Source organism: Achroia grisella, unplaced genomic scaffold, assembly GCF_030625045.1.
Source record: "Achroia grisella isolate CSIRO2021 unplaced genomic scaffold, CSIRO_AGI_Agris_v1 utg779, whole genome shotgun sequence".
NCBI classification, from domain to species: Eukaryota; Metazoa; Arthropoda; class Insecta; order Lepidoptera; family Pyralidae; genus Achroia; species Achroia grisella.
Window position 1 is genome coordinate 3256424 of NW_026713019.1, and position 25622 is coordinate 3282045.

Sequence of the window (25622 nt, forward strand, 5' to 3'; positions counted from 1 at the left end):
TTTAAACTTACCAACTCGCAACATGAAGTTGTTGTAAGAATTGTCGTTAATATCTTTCAGTTTGTCCCTCATAGCGAAAACGAATTCGACCAACGTAGCCATGTGTTTGCGGGAGTTGGCTTCGTCAGACATTTTCTTATCAGGTATCAGACCCACTGCTGCCATATACGTTGAACCCACTGTTTTTATTTTATCTATTGCACTAAACCGGTCTTCGCCAAGCAGCTGAGAAAAAAAGAATTTTAATTAAATAACCGAGAGCAAGATTCATTTAACACTTTTATAAAACATTAGTTCGTAGCCAAGCATGAGTATAATTTTAAGGATATTTTTTCTATAGCAATATGAGGTGCATGCACATATTGCTGGTTGATAATAAATCTTTCATTAGGTGAAAGATTTTATAATTTTTAAATACACTTAAATGTATACATTACAAACATAAAATCTGTAATTATAATATTAGATTAGTCAAAAAACCATATAAAAGAATGTATAAATTAAAAATTTTATGTACTAACTTCATCAAAGTCGGCAATAATCTCATTGAGGAGCCTAAGACATTCCATGCCCTGGTTGTTGCCGTCGAGCTCCATGTAGAACTCGTGGTAGTTGGTGATTGACGCAAATACAACTCCCACGCGCTGATACGACTGGTGGTACAGATCCTGTCGATAAAGATAATATCTTTAAATATTAAATCCAGAAATATTACATCGACCAATTTACGCTTATTATTCTCATTCATAATTTCTTTATTTAGGCATCACGATTTTTATTTAATTCTACATAGTTATTGAAGCCGCCGAATTATTTCCATAAGCAAAAAAATTCCTGTGCCAAGAGACTACACTTTTCCATAATTTATGTATGTATATAAGCGTTCGTCAACTCTCATTGTCCATCAAGATTCTGTAAGCTTTAGCTTGAGCCTTTACCTAATCGGAAATGAAAGCAAAATTTGAAAAGTATAAATGAAATTATCGCAGTATTAGTCACTTACCATATTGGTCCTAAACTGATTGTCAAGAAAATGCGTCGCAACGTGTGCCGGGAGTAGATTGAATAATATTCGCCTATTAGATGCCTGAGAAAAGAATTATCAAATTATGGTTTTCATAAAACGTTACTACAGGAATGGTAATTATAATTATTTAATAAATTATGTACTAAACTTAATCAAGGTAGTATTTTTTTTAATGTAATTAAGTAGTTACTAATAAACAGATAACTATGTATAAACAACGCCTTTTAAATACTTAAGATTGACTTGACGTGTTTAGAAACTTGACTTTAGGTGCAATGTTTTATTATTTATGAAAACATGTGTGCGACACAATCGTTTCCGTAAACTAAATTTCCCCCCTTTTCATCCCTTTAGATTATTTTTAGAAATAAAAGATAGAAAAAGAATGAAGATAGATATTTATGTCCTCGTATCGTAATCTGTCTCTACGTATTTAAGAATACTAAAGCCTCGCGACCGTTAGTGGCGCTCGTATGTACATATATGTATATGGCTTTTATTAATGGGTACGATTCTCACGCATCTATTTACGAGGGGTTGTGGGATTCTTACCTGAAAAAGAGGTTTTTTCAGGTAAGTATTCCACAACCCCTCGTCACCCGTCTGGCGGGGGAACGGTTTTTTGTATATTTTCGCTTTATAAAATAGTATTATGTGTTCGCGTAAAGTACCTGGAGAGCGTCCATGTCGCGCTTCTCGTCGCGCGCCTGCGCCTGCCAGAGGAAGTCGAGTCGCGCGGTCCACTCGGTCTGCCGCGCGTGCAGCAGCACCGCCAGCGCCAGCGCCAGCGTCCACGCGCACGCTGTCGCCGCAGACCCCACCGGCCCCGGCCTGAACATACGTACGTCGTTTTATATTTAATTATTTTAGATTTTTTTTATATATTCATTTGTTTTGTTACGCAGTGCTGATATATGAGAAACACATCTGCACTGTCCTAATTAATAGTGCACACGGCACCAGGTGCATCGTCTACGATCACGCCGTATCACGTCATACGTAACTTTTCTTTATTGGTAGAAATATAAAACAACTACTATTATATGTTCTGCCATAGAACTTATAATATCGTATATATATTCTTTAATACTTTTTTAATCCTCCGTATGTTAGAATTGATAATTATTTTATTTTATATATAGCCATCTAACGGCTACTACAGTTTTTATGTAGGTACGTAAGAATATTAGCACTTCCTTGAGTTTTGACTATTTTTTATAAAAAAAAGAATTACATATATTTTTAACAAAAACCTATAGCAATTTCAAATTTGAAATTCTAATACAATGTAAAAGTCAACAGTATGTTATATAGTGATTAAACACATATTTGTTTTTAAGTTATACCTAAGATAAATGTTCAGATTTCTCAATTCGATCAATGATATACTCATTTCTGTTATCAACCAATATAAGCTACTACCAATATTAAATTGAATATTAATAAAACTGAAAATGAAATAAAATTTCATACGGCATCGCCGGACTCGCAGACAAAACAGTACTCACACAATACAACGTTTTAGCATTGCTTATTATTCCTATTGAAAAAACATATTTATATTTCAGGAATAAACTTACTCAGTCATAAGGTCGTAGCAATCAAACAAGTCTTTGTGGTACGCCATGATAACTGCCATGTAGCCGGCTGTCATGACCGCCAAGAGCACTCCTTTGATCAGTATTGGCAGTCTCAGGAATACGGCGACGGCCAGCATACTGAGGCAGCACCCCAGGGTGATGTACAAGGGGACGGGGCACGCACGGTGATCGCTACTGCTCCACAACGCAGCTGCTATATCCCCACTTGTATGACGAATCTCGTGCATAGTCGTCACGTTCTCGGTTAGATTACGGCATACATCTATTTCTCTACATGTCACCTATAAAATAAATAAATATTTTATTAAATTTAAGTCAGGCGACTAATGACCCATATATATAGAGTAATATATATATGTAATAATATACACGGCAATGAAATTTGAGGGTACGAAGTTCCAAAATACATTTGGATCGTTCTTGATACTGAACTTACATAAACGACGGTTGCCACTTTGTACAAAGTGGGTCTTTGCTCTGTTAAGTTTATGACTAGGTGGCGGTGTATAATATATATCAAAATATCCAATGTTATTACACTAGATACTGCGAGTTCAGTTCTTATTGCTAAATATTATTGAATGGAATTTGTACTATTTTGAAATTAAAAGTAGAAAAATGACACTTACCACGTTAACTTGACCGACGGCATATCCGAGTACAATAGTAAACGTGGTAATAGCATTCCTCAGTGCAAACGGGCGAGATACGTCGCAAGGTATAAGTCGAAGTCTTGCGGCTAAAGTCAAGGCTAACACCGCAGCCGACCACGCAAATGCAGTGACAAACAGCAACAGGAGTATTGTGGTACGAGGGAGTATTGCCGCTTGGAGTACTCCCGCTGCTGCTAGTGCTCCTAGAGCTGCGCCGAGAGAACCCGCCCAGCCGCCATCTGTTGACGCTCGATACTGAAAAGTATTAAAAAAAACAGTTATAAAATGCAGGAATATTTAGATAACAAGTCTCTGGTACTAGTTTGTCAGTTTGTGAATGGATGGACGGATGTTTGTTACTCCTTCACGTAAAAACTACGGACACCGATTTTGATGAAACTTTAGAGTAATATAGCTTATACATCAAAATAATACATAGGCTATAATTTAAAAAGGTATTATATTAAATTGGGTGAAATATATTGATAAATGTCAAGTAAGTGTGATGCAGACGAAGTAGTGCGGGTCTACTAGTGTATAATAAAACAATATGTTCGGACACGTTAGTTTTAGTACGTATTTGATTCGAATTGGACGTGCTTTCTGTAATACGCCGTCAGGACCACACGAGATATTTCAATGAAATAGTCAAGTCTTTTAGGAATATTAAAAATATTCATTATATATGGCAAGCCATATCTATATACAGTGTATAAATATTATCAGTTAATAATTAGAGGTAAAATTCATAATTCGGATGTCTTAGTAATTTAACAACTCAACTAATCTCAAACAAAATTAGTAATCAAACCATTACAGAATAAAACACCGCATAATATGTTTTTTAAACATTACCATTAAAATAATACCTGTGCTTCTTTCGCTCCATCTTTGAAGCAGAGTGTCAAGAGATGCACGTGCGTGGCCTTCTCGCGGTGCACGGAGCGCGCGTCGATGGCTTGTGCCAGGTACTTGTTGACGCGATTCGTCGGCTGGTGATACACAGACGAGTGACGTTTTTTCAGAGGCCGTTTGAACTTCTCAGTTACTTTATTCTGTGGATATCGAATGAAAAATGTTCAAACCTACTGACTCATACCATGTAATACTCACATTTATAGCTAACATCGTTATGAATTTCTGGGGGACACAGAAGGTTGTTATAGGGCAGGTCCAATTATAGATGAAGGCAGGTTACGTATAGAGGTCCTCGAGGGCAGGGACACTGGGTACATAGTCGGATCCACCGCATGCCGATTCCATCATGCTTCAATCACATTTTTCGAACTGACCTTAGAAATAAAAAGATCCGGTCTCCGAAGCAGCATCGCATTATTAGAATAGTAAAGTATGAATAGAGGCACAGAAATCGATAGAAATATTCAAAGATCAAAGATCAACAGCTTATTGAATTTTAAGGTTTTGGAAAATACAAGAAGTTATTTAACTAGCAAATTGAAAAATCTTAAGACTACAATATTCATGCTAGATCATTTCAACTGTCTTAATTTTACAATAATAAAGCAACGAGCAAGGTAAGATTACGTGGAGAAATGATCGAACACAAAGTAATTATCACCTTTAGATTATGAGTAATTAAAATCAAATGGCAGGTGATATCATGCAAGTAAGTCCAGGCGAGGTCTTATAGCATGCTCTAGTTAGTGCTCGAGGTGGCTAGTTGGGGCAGCGAGTGAAACACAGTTCGGTGCGTTCGACTTTATTCTCAAACAAAATCAACAAAACAATCGCAATAACACAGTTTCACAATTTCGAAAAAAGAGTACTCCAATAAGAAATGTGGCAGTGAGTGGTTTTGAGTGCTCGCGTATTTTTTTCATCCTAATTTACACCTGGTCAACGACTAATCTTGTAGTGACTTGATATAGAAGTGCGAACGAATAAATTCCCGAGGTGAGGTAAGCATAGCGTACCTACATTTTTGGGGGAATTCAAGTGTATCGCCCGGTAAATGGTGGAAAACAATAATACACATGAACAACATTTTGTCTGCGCTTACTGTTTCAGCGGCAATTTGTAGTGGAACAAATGTCCAAGGTCGGAATATCTGAAAAATAACGAGCAGACATCTCATGTTAGTCGCTGGTGTATTCGAGTCTTCCACGTTATGTACAAGTAATAATATAACCGCGGGTCGCTAAAACACATGACAGACTTTGGACAGAGTGGAAAACAACTAAAATAATTTACCGAACTAACACAGTAGAAATTATCATAAAATATTATGGAATGACGCTATGACATTAATTAAAACAAATTTAATTTCAGGTGTAGAACCTACTCAAATACATTTATATTAACCAATTTAATTATATTGAATTAGGAGTAGAGAGAGCAGTTACGGAAGAATTGTCATTTCTTAAAGATATTTTGTTTCTTTAAAGGATATTGGGTGAAAGCTTGTAAGACCAGCAACTAAAATGAATGTCTTAGAAAGATAGGGAATTTCTGTGCCGATACATAAACTTTGAGATTTAAAAAAATATGTGGACATACAATCGTACATTAGTGACAGTGGTCGTGTGGGACATATATAATAAAGTTTAATCAATAAAATTGCAATAATAAAACATAATTTAATGCGAAGCAAAACACATTTCTTATCTTGAAATCTCGCAAAATTATTTCAGTAGTAGTCGAAAGCTTCAGTGCACACCTTAAATTTAAAACAAAGCAGCATAGAATTCAGTTAAAATAAAACCACCACTCAAAAACCAAACTAACTACTAGGAAACCATTAAGCGAGGTTATCATTCGGCACAAATATGAAATGTATCGTATACGAACTGCCGATGCATTTCATGTACAAATGTTTTGAAGCGAAAAATGTTCATGGAACAATGACGATATGGTTTCTGTCAAGACACCTGGAAATGTAGAACTGCCCTAGTTGTCAACCAAGTTCTATATCACCCTAGAGCTATTGACAAGAACGTAGGAGCTTGTTTAATTAATTACAACAAAAAAAATTTATACATAAACCTAGAGCTCATACGTTCCATCGATCATGAGCGCACATGTCACTAATTTGTCTGTGCAGAGTTACGCGGTTAATCTGTCTCTAAAACTATTTCCACGGACATAGATAGAGACAGAATTAATCTGTTTGAAAATATTTTATTTTCTAATTAACTATGGCTTTGATATCTATGCCCTTCGTACCAACCTTCTTTGATACTTGAAGTTAGTTTTAGCAAATTCCTTTATAAATATTACTTAGAGATGAGCTTCATACGATGCCATAAGCCAGATCATAGTTATTTCTAAATATAATATTAGAAAGTGGTCTTTTACAGCTATTCAAAATACCCCTTAAAAGTTATTATTTATCAACACCACTTCCTTCCATAAACACTAATGGCACAATTTTTCAACATAAATTTCGTGAAGGAACTCCCTCGTCGTAGTTTAGTCCTAACGTATCGCTAGTGTGGCGCAACACGGGCACAGATAAATAAGCGAGTGCGCGAGATGAGTGCGGGCGGATGTAGAGGCGACCGTGGGGTGCGTGCGGAGGGCGTGGTGCTGCATGACGGCGTCGAAGGTGTGGTGGTGCGGGGCGGAGGCCGGGGGAGGGTGCAGCGCGGCGCTCACGTCTTCCGCCCGCAGCGTCGCCAGCCGCAGCGCCTCCGCTGAACCCGGCTCAGCGTGCAGCGCGCGCCGCAAGTCCAGCACCTACAACACCACCAGGGATGCAACCCACACCGATACCTCGTGCTCTTCGCAGAATACGAATATCTGATTCTACTCGTGGATACACTAATTTACATTATTTTATTGGTCCACAAATATGTTGTACAAAAAGCGAACTTAATGCTTAGCATTATGCACTAGTCAACTTTTGGGATGAATAAAAATAAGCAAAGACAATAACAAATATAGATTTTTTTCAAAAAATTAATAAGTAAAACTTCACAGTGTAATGTAATAATAATATATTGACAAATTCGTGAACGTAGCAGATGAACATACTGTTCGATGGTTTGATAAGTCTTCGATGCTAGAACTGTATAAACTTTTATATGTTGAATATTTCAGTACAGATTCGTCTGAATACATTTATTACATAAGTTGAGTAGTATTAAACGTACGACCTAAGCTTAGTTTGGAGCTGAAGATTATGTATGACAAATAACAACAGATAATTTATTTTTGAAAACATAATAAATTATTTGATTGCGCATGATTTCTATTTGCAATCTATTAATTATTGAAAATATACATTAATGTTTAGAAATACAAATTATCGAAATATAAATATAATTACACTTAATTATAATGAAATTGTATTTTGGGAGGACATTAATTTAATTGACTTTAATACATCAAAGGTAGGCTTTAATTAAGCTATTATTAATAACTGCATCACTAGATTTTACCGTGAGAACCAGATGCACACTGCCCAGTGTTCGTGTACCTATGTTTAAATAAATAAATTGGATGGTCAGTTCCACAATAATTGATCAAGATTATTATCATATTAATACAGAAATAATCGTATCAATCGTAATATTGCTTAATTTAAAAGTAAAAATAATAAATGTGAGGTAACAATTTGCATATATATTTATTTACACTATCTCGTATACTAAATACTTATTAAAACATAAATCGTAAAAAATATACAAATTAAACAAAGATAACTTACCTTGCGATATAGAGATGGCACTCCGGGAACGAGGAATTAATTCACAGCGAGCAAATATTTCTAAATAGAACAAGTAAAAGCCGGAGACATTGACTTGTATTGTTTTGTCATGTCTCATAGTGCAGAGCAAAATTCATATAAACGTCAAGTGTGTGGATTGTACATGTAATGTTTAAATATACAGAAAAATTAAAAGTATCCACTTGACCAACGTTAAAAGCGTTCTAATTACAGTTCCCTAGCAACGGGAAATTCTAAATTAATAATGCCAATCATTGCGAAAAACCACATACCGCAGTGATTGGTTCATGGTTTTTGTTTCCTTAGAATCGCTAAGGATACGTCTTAAAACTAATTGTTTTTGTATTTAATTCTATCCAATGCTTCTTAACATTGATTTGACGAGTTGATCAAGTGGAAATTGAACTCATTAAAGTGAAAATGATCACAATGTTATGCCGTGAAGCAGGTACCTTCCTAGCTGCGTTAGCCTTGAGCTCCTGCGGTGAGGCGGCCATGTTTGAAAAAGGCACGTCTACATTGAACTTGATGGAGTGTAACAACTGCACCACGACGTTGGAGACATTTTTAAAGGAGAGCTTACGACGCGACCCGGAGCCCAGGCCTACACCTGTCGATAGGCACATCTGTAACAAGAAATAAAATGTAAAAACCTTCATTTTACCATTATTACATTAAAAATGTATAAAAAAAAATACAACGCAAGCATTAAGACGTTGACAAAGCTGAACGATTAATCAGTTAAGATTTTACACCATTAATCTCAAAATCAACTAATTTATTATTCACAGATGCTTGCTCTGAAATATTTTATGTTATTATCTCAATAAATTTTGCTGAACTCTAGACGTTAAATACAAGTTAATTAATAATTATAATTAATTTAATTTAAATAAACTTGCATTACCCTATGCAATATATATTTAATTCAGGGCAAGATCTGTGGTGTTGGCCTTTTTTATACGTAAGATTACCGTCTCTAGCGAAATGTAATTACGAAGTGTGAGTATTGACTCGAGGGAGTGAAGGAGTGATTCTCTGGCGCTACAGCAAGCCGAGATTAAAAGGAATTGTCAACAACTTAATTGTATCTAACGTTGTATAACATATACATAATACATACTGTATTTTATTTTATTACTCTCGATATCTCTGTAGGTACATATAAAATGGTATTTTTTCCCCTACCCCATCGTGGCAAAATCACCAGCAATATTTTACGGAACAAAATAACATAATAAATAAGGAATACATTTTTTTATTTAATGGACAATATGCAGGATTGCTCTTTATTGAATTACTTACATTTTGAATGCTGTTTATTACTCATTTCCTAATATTCAACTTAGATTTTTTTTTATTGTATTTTATTAGGGAAATAATATGTGTGAACCCGAATATTTCTGAAACTTATCGTAGCTTAACGTTGCATAGTAATTTTCCACTCTGAATTACGTCCAAAAATTTGTGTTTTCAAATCTGGCATAAACATATTTAGCGAAATGTGGGCATGTCAAGCGTTACGTTCACGATAATATCGACAAATTCTCACAATCCTATCTGGGATACAATCATGTTGGTATATATACATATACCAACATGATTGTATCCCAGATAGTTATGTGAGAATTTGTCGATATTATGTAGTTCATACGAACTTACTTTTCTCCGCCTGGGAGGTGGTATGATGAAGTACGTTTGCACTGAATGATCCCGAAGGTATGCGTTACGACTGGCCCCATGCCCAGGCTCTACCTCGTAGGCGCCACCCAGACATTCCAACGTTGCTTGCGTTATGTGCACCCGTCTGGAAATTCATCAAGTCAATAACGTTATACTACTCAATTTATACTAATATTGTAAATGTGAAAGAGTCCTGTCTGTTTGTTACTTTATCATAGCAAAACGGTAGAACGAAATTTGACATAAACATTCATTAAATTACAATTCTATCTTAAAATAATCTGGAAGAGCAAATTAAGGATAAGTTTGTGTAGATAAAGTCGCACCAGATATAGAAAATAATTAAAATAATAAATTTACATGAATTATTACAAAATGCGGTTTTATCGCTAAGCAATCTCTTTCAGACAACATTTGGGCAAAGAAAGTAAAGATAAGAAGTTATAATAAAAATAATAAATAAATTATTATTAATAATACTGATACAATTATTAGTTTTAAACAGTCATTAATAGAAATTACTATTGGAATGCAGCTTTACTACTGTTAGCCCTTTTACTATGGTTTGAAAACTTTTCTATGATCACTATACTCAGGCTCTGATAGAACTATTATAAAATGAAGTATCTGAGATAAACAGGCTTTCTACATCATGATCTGTATTGCGAATTATAGTGACACTTAATGTACCAATCGTCATGTGTTCTGCCAAAATTATTAAAAGCCATCTTGCCATAATTGTATATTGAAAAAAAATCACAAATATAATAGAATAATACTTTTAACATAGTAATAGATGTAGAATATATGGAATATATGGTAGATTTTAAATTTATCCATTATTGCTAACAAACATTTCGAATTAAGTAAATTAAAAAATATACATACCTGCATTGTATAATTTTTATATTCCTTATATTGGCAAAAAAAAGCTGTCGTACCTTAAACACACCTAAATGGATATCGCCATAATAAATATTTTGTATACATAGAACACTCTTTTCTTTAGCGTATACAAACTATGCATGTACGTATCGTACTATGCCCGAACCACCTCCTTAAATATAAATATTGAATTCTCCAAAGATTTCCATGCTTACCCCGGTTCCCCACCAGCCTCCATGTTGTTAGCGAGCGTGACGTCATTTGACCACACGTCGTACTGCCATTTCCGGAGCCCTAGTACACCACACAACACCCGCCCGGTGTGTATTCCCACACGCATGTTCAGCTGTACATCTGTAGCCTCTACCACTGACCTATAACAAAAAAAGATATGATCAGTCGTACTGACATATGTACTTTTTTTTTGTAATTGTCGCACTGTTTGTTACTTTTTTTTTTGTTTGTTTAATGTGTGTTTTAGTTTTTTTATTCTACTGAATAAATATCTTTTCATTTCATTTCATTTCATGTTGTGTCGTGACTAAATCTGGAGTCTAGAGTCCATAAATTAACACTTATAATAATATGACAACTGAAGAACTCCAATTTTGTTAGCTTTATGTCTTCGCATTCGAGAATGCACAATTTGTTCATATTAGGGTCAATTAACGATAGCATTTATAAGCGAATCATTTATACAAAATTCTTCGGTTTTAACCGACATGAAATTTGAGTATTTTTTGCCTTTATTAATCTAATTCTCCGTCAATGTAGAAGCCATTTTTAATAAACCAAAAATCTATTTCCTGTGTAACACTGAAATAGATGTCTTTTGTTTTGTAGATATCGGTGGTCGAAATTCGGCCAATATTCATTTAAATACTAAGTTTGGACGTCTTTAAGGTTCTTACGTACTGAAGCGACATCTGATTAGATATTAGGCAGCGATATTACTTACCTGCCAAATTTCTATATCGGTTGATTTCGACTGAATTGCATGTGTATATAAAACATATGGTAGTATATATATATATATTGTTTAATATACCTTTTAAGCATTATTATAAAAAATATTAACTTTCTGTGCACTTCTTTTTCTCATTATAAACATTATTTGTTCCAAGTTTTTATACGTCCAAGTTTTTGCTTTAAATAATATTAATATGATAGTGATTGCTAGATAATTTGAAATAATACACGTATTATTATAATGTCCTAGTAACTGAAAATAGATAATAATGGTTAATAAGCCATAACATATTATACGATGTGAAATATCGTACAAGTTTCTTGGTAAAACATTTGCCTTGAGGCAACTTTATGAACATCTCAATCGTAATGATAAAAAAATATGTTATGTCTGCGTGTACTAAAAAGGAGCACGTGTAGGTATAATAAGGTCTATAACAAAACCTCCGAGATATTTCTCTTATTAGTTACAAGAAAACACGAATCCAATTACAGTAACAATAATGGACAATCTTTATTACAATTCTACAACTTTGCAATATAAGCCGAAAAAATGGACTTGAGACGATTTTAATGCAAAGTGGTGAAAATACGAACAAAAAGGTATCACCGTAAATACTGAAAAACAGGTATGGGTGGTATCGCGCGTGTCACATGTTAGCGTGATTTCAAGAAGGAGAGGTAACGCCAGATCCGTCTTTTATTGAAAACTTAATGATAATATTACAGAGATATATATAAATATAAGGAATACAGTTTAAATGCCGATACTTTTCACTATAACATCCATAGTGCTGTTCATGTGTATAAGCGACGGTTACAGCTTACCAACAAGTGGACCGTTAGTTTGTTAGCCATTCTAATAACATAAAAAATAATGTTCATTACATATCATTACGAAGATGTTAGTAAAGTTTAATTTTAAATCCACATTCCACGAAAAATATAAATCAATAAGGAGGATTTCGCACGATAATCTTTTAGGAAGAGATTTTTAATCAGCTACAAAATATTAATTACTTTTACATGTAAAATAATTCGTATTTCTTTGTAAATAGGCGAATAAAGTTGACGAGCTTACTTGATCGGCAATCGAGTAACGGAACATAATATTCATAAAGTCACATACAGGATAATAGAAGTCAATCAAGTAAAAGCCTACGCAAAAACAATGTATTAACTTATTACAATAAACAGGTAAATAACTAATAGAAACTAATGAATCACGATATAAAAGCCACATTCTTTCCACGGGAAGTCCGTGAGTGTTTAAACGGTACAAATACACATCAACACTCACTGAAGATTAGTATAAACAGTGTTTTGTATCGTTAGAAATGTATTTTTAATCAAAGAAATGTGAAATAAATCAATTTCCTTTGAAAAGGAACAAGTATTTTTAATTAGTAATAAGAATATTAAATAAAAATACTTTTAAAAATATCATAAAAGCATTGTTTTTTAAATTTAGCATTATACCTATAGTGAGTAAAAAATACATCACGACATAACTACAAATAATGTTAATTAACAACACGTCTCTAAAGCAACCACAATGTTAACATAACGCTTACCGCTGGTTACAATTTGCATTTGCTTGTTGGTGCTGAATTTATTTTAAGTTGCTTTGTTGTGGTGTATTTCATTTAGGTTTAATAATCTAGTAATTACGTTGCCAATTAATTTACTTCTCTTATTTCATTTACCGAGGTAAATTTTGTTCAAAGTCTCTTGCGTAGGTACATCACCTATTTGTGCCGTCGAGCTTACTTTGTAAAGTTTCTATTTAAAGGGAGAAACATCGCAGTGAAATGACAGGGTTGATAAGGCTGTTTTAATTTTAATTTATCTTCTCCATAATTGTAATTAACTTGACTGGTAGCCTTCAGATCACCTACCATTGGATAAATTCCGGTCCAGATAGGTCGGACTAGAGTTCCTAAATTTATAACTGGCCGCTAATAAAGCGAATATTTTTTTAATAAAAAAGAACTATAGAATATATATATATATATATATATTATATATATATATATATATATATATATAGAATAAACGCGCGTCGTCTTTTGTCGTTATTAATGAAATATCATAACAATAGACTATTTTGTGCTCCGATTTCTTTAAATAAATAATTATTTATACCCACGAGCTTTATAAAAAAAATGTGGAAAATTACTCTTAAATGAAGATACCGTCTGTATTTACTACAATACAAACTATGTTGCGAATGTTGTATGCGTTAGTTATATTCCACAAGAGACTGTCTCCGTTTTCCTGCCATCCGGACATCTCTTTATGCCTGGACCCAATATGCATATTGTTCTTTAACAGTGCTCTGGATTCCATTGCAGGTCAGTGGATATCGGTATTAATGGGTATTTGTTGCCGCTCAGTCAGACTATATAAGTTTGTGGAAGGACGCTTTGTAGGTCAGTTAGGTTTTAAGTTCCCGCATGTAGTGGATATTTACATACCGGTTCATCGAGGTTACAGAGGAATAACACCCTCGAAAATAGACAAAATTAATTCTACAAATACGTTTAGATTTGGCGAAAACACAGCTAAGTCATCTTATTTTCTTACAGTTTCACTTGATATTACATCTTACTGAACACAAATATTTAAAGTAAGTACATAGATAGATCTTAGAACAGAAAGAGCGTTAAGTTTTTTATCAGAATATCAAAAAATGGTTAGTAGTTTATTTCGAGAACGTGTGCGTGTTCAAAACTTTGGTACATTAGCTACATTATTCTAAACTTGATAAATTTATAATGAAGGCAGACTCGGTAGAATTTGGCGCTAGTTTATGCTACATGACGACAACATAAATTAAATAAGAGAGCCATAATTTTTAAAAAGTTGCAAACTTTAACGTTTTTTTACGTATCCATTTATAGCAAACACGGTCCCCTCGGTTCGAACTAAAATTTTCCAAACAAGCGTCCATTAATAAATTTATCAGTCACGGTAACACAACACAACCCTGTTTGATTCCCCTTGAGATTTCTAACCAGTCCGCTTAGTCCTCCTCAAACGAATGGTAATATTATCACAAGAGACATTTCTTTAACATTTACCAATACGTGTATAATTTAATGAATGTCCGTAGTGTTTTTCATATAAATATATACGATATGGTTATCAATTACCATCAGGCGATCTGTAATTTTGATTGCCATTGGAGATATAAAAAGAAAATAATATATTAAAGAGCCTTCTCTTTTTATAATGAGTTGGTCCTGACTGGCTGATCTATTGATACCGTATCCAATTGTCTACAAAATTAACGGTTTGAAGATATTATGAAAACTTTGAGGTCATTATGAGAAAGGACACCATAGTATTTTACAATCAGTAAAAGTGAACGAGTAAGATAACGAATAATGGAATGTAATGTACATTACCATTAAAGATTCACTCACTAGGATGTCTCAACATTCTGGGTAGCGATCTCTCCTCGTAAGGGAACAATTTAGCCTACCATTACCACGTTGGCCAGGCGTCTTATTATGTGGTTTTATTTCAGTGTCCCTCTCTTACACGTATTTGCTATATTGTGCTTTATTAGATTAGTTATCTCTAAAAGACACTAATAAAAAGTAGTGGGTATACATTGTATTCATACTCAACACGGTAAATTATATCATTTGATAACATGAATTTACTACTCTAAAATTACTAGTTGCCGACACTCGTTATTATGTAGAGAATTCTGTCTTCTTTTGCACTGCAATAAAAAATATCATATCCATTAATCTATACATCTATACATATAAATAAAATTGGAGTGTCTGTTTGTTCCGGCTGATCTCTGAAATGGCTGGACCGATTTTGACGAAAATTTTTATGGCAGGTAGCTGATGTAATAAGGCGTAACTTAGGCTACTTTTATTTTAGAAAAATTCATTTATTTTAGTAAATTAAAGATAAATTCCATGCGGACGTATTCGCGGGTACAGCCAGTATAGAATATGATCTATATATTCGTTAAGTATTCTTTGTGTGATGAAGTAACAAACATTGGTCCATCTATACACTCAAACTTTAGAATGTGTTTATAATATGAGTAGGATACTAAAGTGGCTACGTATAGTAAAACTTCATGTCCCAGTAGTTCCACCCGCGGACATGGAACAAAATCGACACGCCCAGTTTATGGTTTCCTTTGTCGCACATTAACGTAATTTGGATTTTATTGCGTCTGTTTATACAATGGACTTTGTAGGTGACAAATTAACCGGTTTTATTACCCTCTTTACGGTTCGTTTTGTGAAATACCCTCGCAACGTAGGTCGTGTTTAGTTTGACAATACCACAATAGAACATCCACTTTACAATACCCACAATAATTTTATTAAACATTTATATTAACGTAACATAAATACTTTCTACCAGGTTGTTTACGAGAGTTATAGCGATAAAACTGCCTTTTGTTACACTTTCCAACATATTGTCTTTTTATTTCTTTATTTTTACTCTTTGTTCGCAATAAACAGTTATTATTACTACTATATTCATTGTTTTAATTTTTGATTGCTAGTCATACTGTAGCAAGAATCCATCAACGGTTCACTACGTTCAATCTTACATACAGACATTCATGTGGACGGTGCATTATCAGAATTAACTACCTTAAAAATATACTTTGAAACTGATTATATTATTTTTCACCATATTAAAGACAAGACATTGTTAAATCATATCTGTATCTTTAACTTTTTTCTAATACTACTAATTAAAATACGTAAGATTAATTTCATTCTATGTATACGTTGTTAAAAGAAAAGATTTATACAATTTTTATATATACATATATCGATGCACCAAAGTCCTGTAATAACATTTTGTATGTTATCCTTATTCCCTCAGGCAATGTTGCCATTCCCAGTAATTTAATAAAGACGAATATTTAACTATAATCTGCTCTTTGAATATAACGTTAAACCAAGTTAAATTATTTCATAACCGCCGTTTATTGTGTTCCATGTTCTAACCTTAATAATTCTGTCATATTTAAAATGAAAAATAACGCAATTTTTGTGATAAATTTTTTAAGCCAGCAAAAAGGGATATTTTTTCATTAAATGGTGACACAGATAGAAAAAAAAACGTTATTCAAAGAGTAGTATTAGGCATAACCAACAGTGTTGTGGCTTTACAAATGACATATTCGGTTTGTCATTACACTTATATGTATCTTGTATGTCATAACTGCTACATCTCGGTACTGAGGTAGATTTGGTACAAAGTCTGCAGCTCGGTGAATTTAGCCTCGCCTATGTCTGCTTCCAAAACAATTGCTGTATATCGGAGTAGAATTACAGACATGCTTCTAAATGCATCATGACAATTCAACACATAAACTGTATTGTAGAACTCAGGCTACGAATACGAAATATATACAGAATACGAATACGGTTCATTAGTCCTCTGAAATGTAAACCCGTAAGTGGTACTACGTGGATCACAGGCTGACGTGATATATTCGTATATGATGCTTACCACCAGGCTATCCATCAGTGTGTTTATATTTCCGTTTTTATACAAAATGTATTCGAATCTGTAAATACGTACGTGTATTGTTTAAAGCGTAAGCCGGCTCTAAAGAGAAAAAGGTGGGAGTTTATAATAACATTATAACTGTAATAGAATTGGAATTACCTGAACGAAATTCAATTTCAAACGAACCGACCAGAAGAATAAATGTCTATCGAACGAAGGTCAATATCTTCGGATGCCCACAGATAACAGTCGTTAGCTGTTAACAGGGAAATGATGACGCAAGTCCCGGAATACTTTCCGAGGAACTTTTTCTATGTAATTTATTTTATTTCCCAGCTTGCTATCGACAAATTAATTCGTCGAGTTACTGTTGAAAGTAGGTCAACAAGTGTATTATCCAACTCGCTAGTCTGGATATCATCGTATAGCTCCTGTCAGTAGCAATAGCTAACGATAAGAGAAATTAATGTAAACAATTTATTGCGGTTAATACGCATCACTTCATAAAGCATCATTGTACATATACATATTTAATTGGAATCACAGAACTGCATTTGTATTTTTTGTTGGCTTCATTCAATTGCTATTGTTTGTTTCTGTCATTTTCCTACTGAGACCCAGTGAGATAATCTAATATGCAAGTTTATTTAACATAATTTTTTACTTAAAAAAACGATAAGTACATAAGTAAACTTTACGACACTGTAAATATTACGACAGAAGTTTTAACCTTATGGGACAATATCATTTATAAAGTCAGATATTATGAACTTAATTGAAAATTGCATATTGTATGCTGCTTGCATATTGTATTGTATTGTAGGCATTACCATCAAATTCAAAATATCGTTCTTCATGTAGGTCTATTACAGACTCTTATGATATGTCAAATCTACCGTCAGTTCACTACCGATTTGGGAGAATACAGTGACCATCAGCATTCTCGCTGACAGTAGTGTGGCAGTGATAAAATCAAAGTCACTTGCTATGACATAGGCGTACATTTCATTAATTTACCATCCAAGTAAATGGTAGCGAGCGTAATTGAATTATAATCCCCGCGCAACTTGGCGTAGGCAGATGAGAAGTTAATCCGAGGACGGCTAACGCAATTACTATATGTTAATTTGTCTTTGTTATTGCTGCGCCCAACAGCTAATGGAATTTCGTAACGTTTGCAATTACCCGCATTTTATACAGGGAAGTATTTAAATGATTCTTTATGTCGAACTATGTATAATTAATGCCATTGATTTTTACGATTCCGTAGCTTTATTAAGAACCCTTTATGTGACAATAATAATGAAGACCATGTAATTATATACACGAGTTGGTACACGTACATTATATACCATCATATCACATAGATATATGTCATCCGTATAAACTTCACAATAAAATGGTTATAATAAGGCCAAACTGACTCCCGACTTAATCTCGATTGTCAGTTCCTCATTGATACGAGTGTATTTTGATGTGGCACAGAATTTGCTTTCAATAAATAGCAACCAAAGGCCACATTACAATTCGATAAAGAATGAGCCTAAAAGGAACATGTCGAGATGTTCTCTTATCACCGGATCGGCAATAATTCTGCCTTACAGTAGCATCTTTACATTGCAGTATCGAACACACTTGGCACAGCCTTTGAATACAAAATGACCGGGGTCAGTTGTTCCCCGAAAGGTTCACTTTACACAACATGTGGGCTGCTTATTCTTTGTTGTCACTCAAAAACCTTTTATAGATACGAATAATATTGAATGCTCATTTGGAAGTATTTATTTATAGACATACTAACGGTGTCACACGATTTTATCAGAAATAATCCATTATCAACGTTTACTGGACTGGAGGACTGCAATGGAGACAATAAAATTTAAGCCTGCAAATTTCAGCTTTCTAGATCAAAGTTTTGATCGTAGAGAATAGTTAGTCATTCCTAACATTATCTAATTATAATTAGAATCTACTAAAATACCACTATTAGCATTTTATAGTGTTGTTTAAAATTTTGTGTTAGTAAACCTGATAACCAATTAATATATTTACATAGAAAACAAAAAATATAACAATCAGCAAGAAAAACACAAAAATCAGCTTTTCTAAGCGACGATAAGATGCAAAGGAGTGATGAGATGAGGATGAGATTTGCGTTTGACAAAACGAAGATTTAAAAAGAAACAGATAAATATAAGTTTTCGTAGTACATCATGATAGAAACTGAATCGTAAACTTCATAATTTCTATTATCAAATGGTACATATATGAGAGCAAACCTAATAATTTTCATCTATTGCCAATAGAATTGTTCAACTGTGTTCCATAATCACGCTCCAGGCTAGCTATTCAATACTTGATGGTTATCCATTGATAACATTTTGCACAATGTCTTTGTTGATCAAAGACCATCAAGTACAAACTCGGTAAATACGAATACAGTATCTAAATATTATTTTATTTATGATATCTGTATTGAACTGCCGTCATACTCTAACTTTGTAATCTACAACTACCTATAAACAAATCAGAGAGCTATTGAAATTCTAAGTTACGAGCGCACACTCAAAATAAACACGACGTGGAAACTATAAACTTTTTCATTTTATTAGATATTGAAATAAAAATTTAAGTATATACACGTACTTTGTTTGTAATGATTATACAATACAATGTAACTGATTCAAAGGTATCTTAAAATATAAAAGAAAATTATATATGTTAACACGAGTACTAAATAATTGTTGTATTTTTGTTTCTATGTATATTTTAACAAATGCGAAAAAAGCCAAAATAATATGTAAATTGATACTTTTTGTTAGTTTCGTAATAAGAAGTCATGGCCAAAAACATATAGGCATCTACGTAAATTATTTTAAAATATACAAAGGACGAATGTCCCAAGTCTAATAAAAACAATGGTTCGTGATGTATAAATAAGTGATACTATTGGCTGTGCCAGGCGTCTACAAAATGTCGTATTATTTGTTTTCCCACATATTGGACTCTCCATATGGCACCGAGTGCATCAATGCGGGAGCGCGTGTTTGCGAACAAACGTTAGCGGTAGCTGTCCTATTTATAACAAACATTTGGTGAGTGATAGAGCCCGATGAATAAATACTTCGTTTGACTGATTAAAATTATTTGCGGACTCAACCCGTTTTTTTGTACGTATGGTAATGGAATGGTGCACCCGTTTGCGCTAAAGGTATACGATGACGGGTCACAGAAGGATTACATAACAAGCATGAATTCTGGTCAGCCCATAGTGGCGAATTCATTAGGTAACCACGATGATTTTCAGGCGAATCCGTGTGAAGATCGACATGGTACATGGCTTGGTAGCTATGTAGTAGGATGTGTGGTTGATTTTCACGCAGTATTATCTATGGCTAAGTTCAGTAGGCTGGGTTGGTAGATGGTTGTCTCTGACGGAGGGGGGGGGACCTCAACGCTATAAGATACAATTGCTGAAAGTTTGTAACCGTACTTCACTAGAATTGTTTATTTTAAAGGCAGAATTTAGGTCAAGATCGAGACAAATAGTTCGGAAATACTTGTTGAGAATTTGAGATGACGACTTGAGATAAGTAGATACACTGCTCACTATAGTACAGTGAGAGTGACAGGCATACAAATCATTAAAACGTAGGTCATTTACAAAGGGTCAATGATTTTGTAATAACCATATGATTACGGATTTACTACAACATTATAGTGATACAGAAAATGTTATAGTATATACTGTTGCCCAGTATTAACCAGTATGTTATGAATCAGGACAGTGTAATAATTGTTCATTGGACATTTACCTGTTTATTCTATATATTCTATTAACAGACTTGCAAGAACTCCGCATACAGAGTCTTCATGGAACTACACTAAGTTCGTCCATTTAAATTTATTCCGATTTTTGGATTACTTCTGTATTAATAAAATACAAATTATACACTAACATTTTCGGTTTTTTTAGGATTTTTTACATTACATTATATTTTTTAACATCCAGTATTTCCACATTACATTACACAAGCCTTTATCAAAATATGTTTTGTATCAAATGCTTTATGACTTCGTAACATACACTATACTCCTTATTTTATACTTGTGGAGTTGAGGTTTGCGGCTGTGGTCGACCCACGGTGTTGATTCTCTCTTATTAAATTCCGTCATCTGTTACGGTATATGTATATAGTCTATAAAAGATACTAATATAATATTAATTAATACTGAAAGAGAACAATGAACATCAAAGTGGCATATGGGAAATCTCTTATTTTCTTGTATTTGACAGCATTCTATTTCAATTCATTGAGAGTCTGGTAGCAAAACAATGATTTAAAGTAAAAAATAAATCAAGAACACATTTTGCTGTTGTATAAAAGTTTCAAAAACATTAATATCCTCCAAAGGTGGCCTTAAATCTGTATTAGTTGTATTTAATGTTGTTTGTTTTACAAGTAGTTCGCAAAATAAAAATATTTTGATGATACGATAGACATAACATATAGCCAAAATACGTATAACACAATACATATTATGCATATTTGTACAGCGACATTGTAAGTTGTGGTAATTGTGATTAACAATTTACTTAACTTTTGTACGAGATAACAATACGTACAAAAATTAATATAATGTCTACTAATGCACGTTAAGTTTATAATAAGAACTAGTAAAGTACACCGGTTAACATGAAATTCCATTCTCGCGATATCCACATGCATATACATTTATAAATGCATTCCTGGATGGACCTACTGGCCTTAACTGTAGCGGCTACTGGGGCGAACAGAAGTATATTTAGCTGTTCCTTTGATGAGCACCACATTCTCGTAGTTAACCGTGTATCACACGGCATGCTTCGATGAATATATCCTTTAATCGTTCCGCGATGCCAGATAAATATATTTTTTAAATATATTTATCCGGCAATAAAAATATAGCTATTATTTATTTATATTTATAAAATTTAGCATACCACTATATAATAGTAGGTATAACTCTATATTTAAATTAATGGACCGACGTTTTCAATTCCTGTCAGTTTTCAGTTATGGTTTCTTTCATAATAATCACTCAATTTCGTTCCTTTTCAGTTATACTTTCCATTTCAAGTTTAAAGCTTTTCATAACTTACCTCATTTAGATCATTAATTTTGTTAAAAATGAAGCTCTTTTTGCCATTCATTAAAAGTATATTTATTTTTAAATCTAATGGCCTTAGAGAATTAATAACCAACTCTTCTATTAATAAATATGTTACTAAATATAAGTAAGTGTACAATATTGCAGGTCGAAGGATCCATCGAAGGGTCACCGCTATATATTGCCTATTAAGTACGGTCATCGAAGCGGTAATGAAACTGATTTTGAAATATGCTATCAACATAGTGCTCGAAGACATAGGAAACTGATATAAAATATGGTAACATTTCTGCTCGCACAGCTTCACCGAACACGTGTCGCTGTCTTACTAACACTTGACTACAATTGCATACAAAAGTTGTAGGTATATATTATATTATGAATAATGTCTGTTGTCGCGATCTCCTATCGTGGTAGCTTACCTCAAAGTATGTTTTTAGGTTTATGAAATTATTTAGAGAACAATGTAATTAACTAATTGCTGTCGGCAGTAAGGTAAGATAAGAGACATTAGACCAAATAAATGTCACCGCCGTGATAGACATGGGTTGTTAGACGGTGACAAGGGAGGGCCTACACAGACGAACGTTAGAAAGTGGGCCGTAATGTTTGCGTATATAGTTAAACAGTTCTTAAGACCGTTACCAGGTGGGCGTACTTACCTACACTAAATAATAACGTTCATAAAAATAATTAATAAGATACGAATTATAAGGAAAGGCGCACATGGCAGTACAACTATGTACCAAAATGAAAAAGCTCGGGTCTATTTCACGTTATTTTTAAGCTTTAACTTTACATTTTAGTATGTGCTATAATCTTGTAACTGTATTTTATATCACATTCTATCTATAGATTGACAAAATCTGGAATACACAATATACCTATCACTTCAAAATCAAAGCGGTATTATGGTGAAGCTGTAACACAATGATGATTGATGAGGAATTGACAAAGTCTTTGTACCAAGTCGACTGCATTAGTATTTCTATCTCATTTTCTCATTTTTACTTTATTCATCTATTTTTACTTTGGCCAATGTAAAAATAGGGGAGATATCCCAGTGAATAAGGATATGGTAGCATCTTAGTCTAAACTCAATGACAACGAATAAGTGGCTCCACTAGCGGCATATGGTGACATGGTACTGTTTATGTATGGCATTGTATGTACATATATTTCGGCGAAATCTATAGAAATTTGTTTACTGCTTTTGCGATATACAACCAAGTTCAATATGAATATTATCAGTATTGATGTCGGCTTCTTTTAAAGTAAAAAAATAACTTATGTTTATTTACACTCCGATTGCGGTCAAGTTTATATCTTTTTAAAGAGTCTATAGGGCCGTGTATACTGACTGTACTGAACTGTAATATTGTGTACTAATATTCAACCATACTAATATTTTAATGTAAAAGTGTCTGTTTTTCTATACTGTGGTGTATGTTTGTTGTCTTTTACTACTAAATGACTGGACGAATCTTAATTATAGACAATTATTTAGACATGAAGAAATTTTTAATTATAACACTGACTACCTTTTTTCTTTAAAAAAAAAAGCAGACGAAGTCGATAACAACTACAGTACTTCAGACTAACACAGACTCTACTTTGACAATAGAGTTGTGATTTTTTCTATATGAAATCAACGAAATTTCAATATAATACTTTCAAATAAGATATTTACGTAAAACAGAGTATCCAGACTTTATATACACTTACAAGAGCAGTATCGGATTTCCTTGACCTGAACCCCAATCAGTTCACAAAGCCGACATGTTACCCTGCAGTGTGTCCCCAAAATGTCATATCAGCTAAGCTATTATCCGTAATAACTTAGCTGATTTGAAATATCGGATATTAAATATTTTGAGGACAGTTTAGAGGACTAATATTCATTATAATTATATTTTTAATACCAATGTAATATTTATATTTTTATATGTAAGCGTTGAGACGCAGTACTACTCCGATATAAACCCAAGAGTCGTCATTTCAAATCTAGCACCTATACTAACCGAAAAAAAGATGGATGGACTATGTAAAAGATGATAAACTAAAGAGTGGATAACGAGATGACTGCAAATGAAGAGAAAAGTATATTACGCCGCCCCTTAATTAATAGGATAAGGAAGAAGTAGACGATGACTAAATCATCCTTACCAGCATTAATGAACATTATTTTTGTATAAATGTTTATATATTATTAATTATTATACATTTACTCACGCAATGGCGTCGATCATGTCTAGCCCCATCTCGACTGTGCACCGTGCGTGGTCAGATCTCGGCTCGGGCAGCCCGGACACGCAGTAGTAACAGTCGCCCAGGATTTTAATACGGAGGCAGTGGTTATCCTATGTAAGATAATGTTTTATTTAAAACAAATAAACGTATATAATTATAATAATTCCATACATGGTTATACAAAGATTAATAATTGAATGCAACCTAAAGAGCGCCAGCCTATAGAATTAAGTTTGATGTTCGGTGTTCCTATCACCATACAATCGGTCAAATATATGTAAACATAGAGGAAGGAGTAATCACACTAGATCACGATGCTGCCGAAATATAATATACTTATCTTAATTGCCCGAGGTCTGCCTCCATGTGTGATACTGTACGTCGATTGGTGTTCCATAAATAAGGATCACAACTTTCGATGTGACTAGAGTGTGAAACCGATTTTATTGAAAAACGTCTCAATATATGGTATGTGATACAATGCGATCGAAGGCGGTGTATTTTTTTTATAAAGTACAGGACATCATTCCACTTCATTAAACTGGTTACTCCCATAAAACATACTAAACCAGGTCTTTTACGGGGTATGTAAGAGTGCTAGTATGAATGCTCAAAATAACGTTTTATTTGTTACAGCATTTCAGAAGGCATAATTTTGGACGGGTAACCCAAAAAACCCACGTCCAAATGTTCAATCACATATAATGTCAAATTAATGTGACGCAGCGAGTCTTTGGTTGCTTTTAGCTTATACAAGCTTACGCACGCACATTGTCAGTTTATTTTGGATATCTATTATCGTCTGGTGATATAAAATTAAATTTTAATATCAACGAAGAACATACTTCAACCATTTTATTCAATTCAGTGAGTTTTGCTCTCTACTTAAAACTTAGACAGACAGGCAACGCTCAGCGTAAAACGATGAGTCTTTAACCGAGATCTAGAAATAGTACTTTATCTACAGAAGTTTCTTATGACGTTAGTTTCAAGAAAACATTTTTGAAAATACATTCTTTAAAGGGATTGGAAAGGGATTCCAGTTTCTAATCAAACTTTCATATATAAATATATGAAAGTTTGATTCTTTCATATATAAATATATGAAAGTTTGATTAGAAACTGGAAATTGACAGCGAGAAAGGTTATCTAAGGTATATAAAAAGTTATACATGTACCATATATTACATATTATAAGATATATA

At 33.5% G+C, this 25622-nt stretch overlaps 1 protein-coding gene across 2 annotated transcripts in view; it reads right to left on the reverse strand.

The window, feature by feature from the left end:
• The window catches only part of LOC131850725 (Ca(2+)/calmodulin-responsive adenylate cyclase), a 95148-nt gene that overhangs the window by 3240 nt on the left and 66286 nt on the right, over positions 1–25622 (reverse strand). The window contains exons 7-18 of one of the 2 annotated variants that reach the window (XM_059201066.1): positions 24400–24527; positions 10755–10913; positions 9634–9778; positions 8424–8597; positions 6801–6977; positions 4151–4336; positions 3258–3536; positions 2608–2909; positions 1699–1858; positions 1004–1087; positions 522–668; positions 12–225 (exon numbers count right to left, since the gene is read on the reverse strand). In XM_059201066.1, coding sequence (XP_059057049.1) covers positions 12–225; positions 522–668; positions 1004–1087; positions 1699–1858; positions 2608–2909; positions 3258–3536; positions 4151–4336; positions 6801–6977; positions 8424–8597; positions 9634–9778; positions 10755–10913; positions 24400–24527 — 2155 coding nt within the window. The remainder of the gene's footprint in view (positions 1–11; positions 226–521; positions 669–1003; positions 1088–1698; positions 1859–2607; positions 2910–3257; positions 3537–4150; positions 4337–6800; positions 6978–8423; positions 8598–9633; positions 9779–10754; positions 10914–24399; positions 24528–25622) is intronic. The other variant, XM_059201067.1, reaches the window with a different exon arrangement.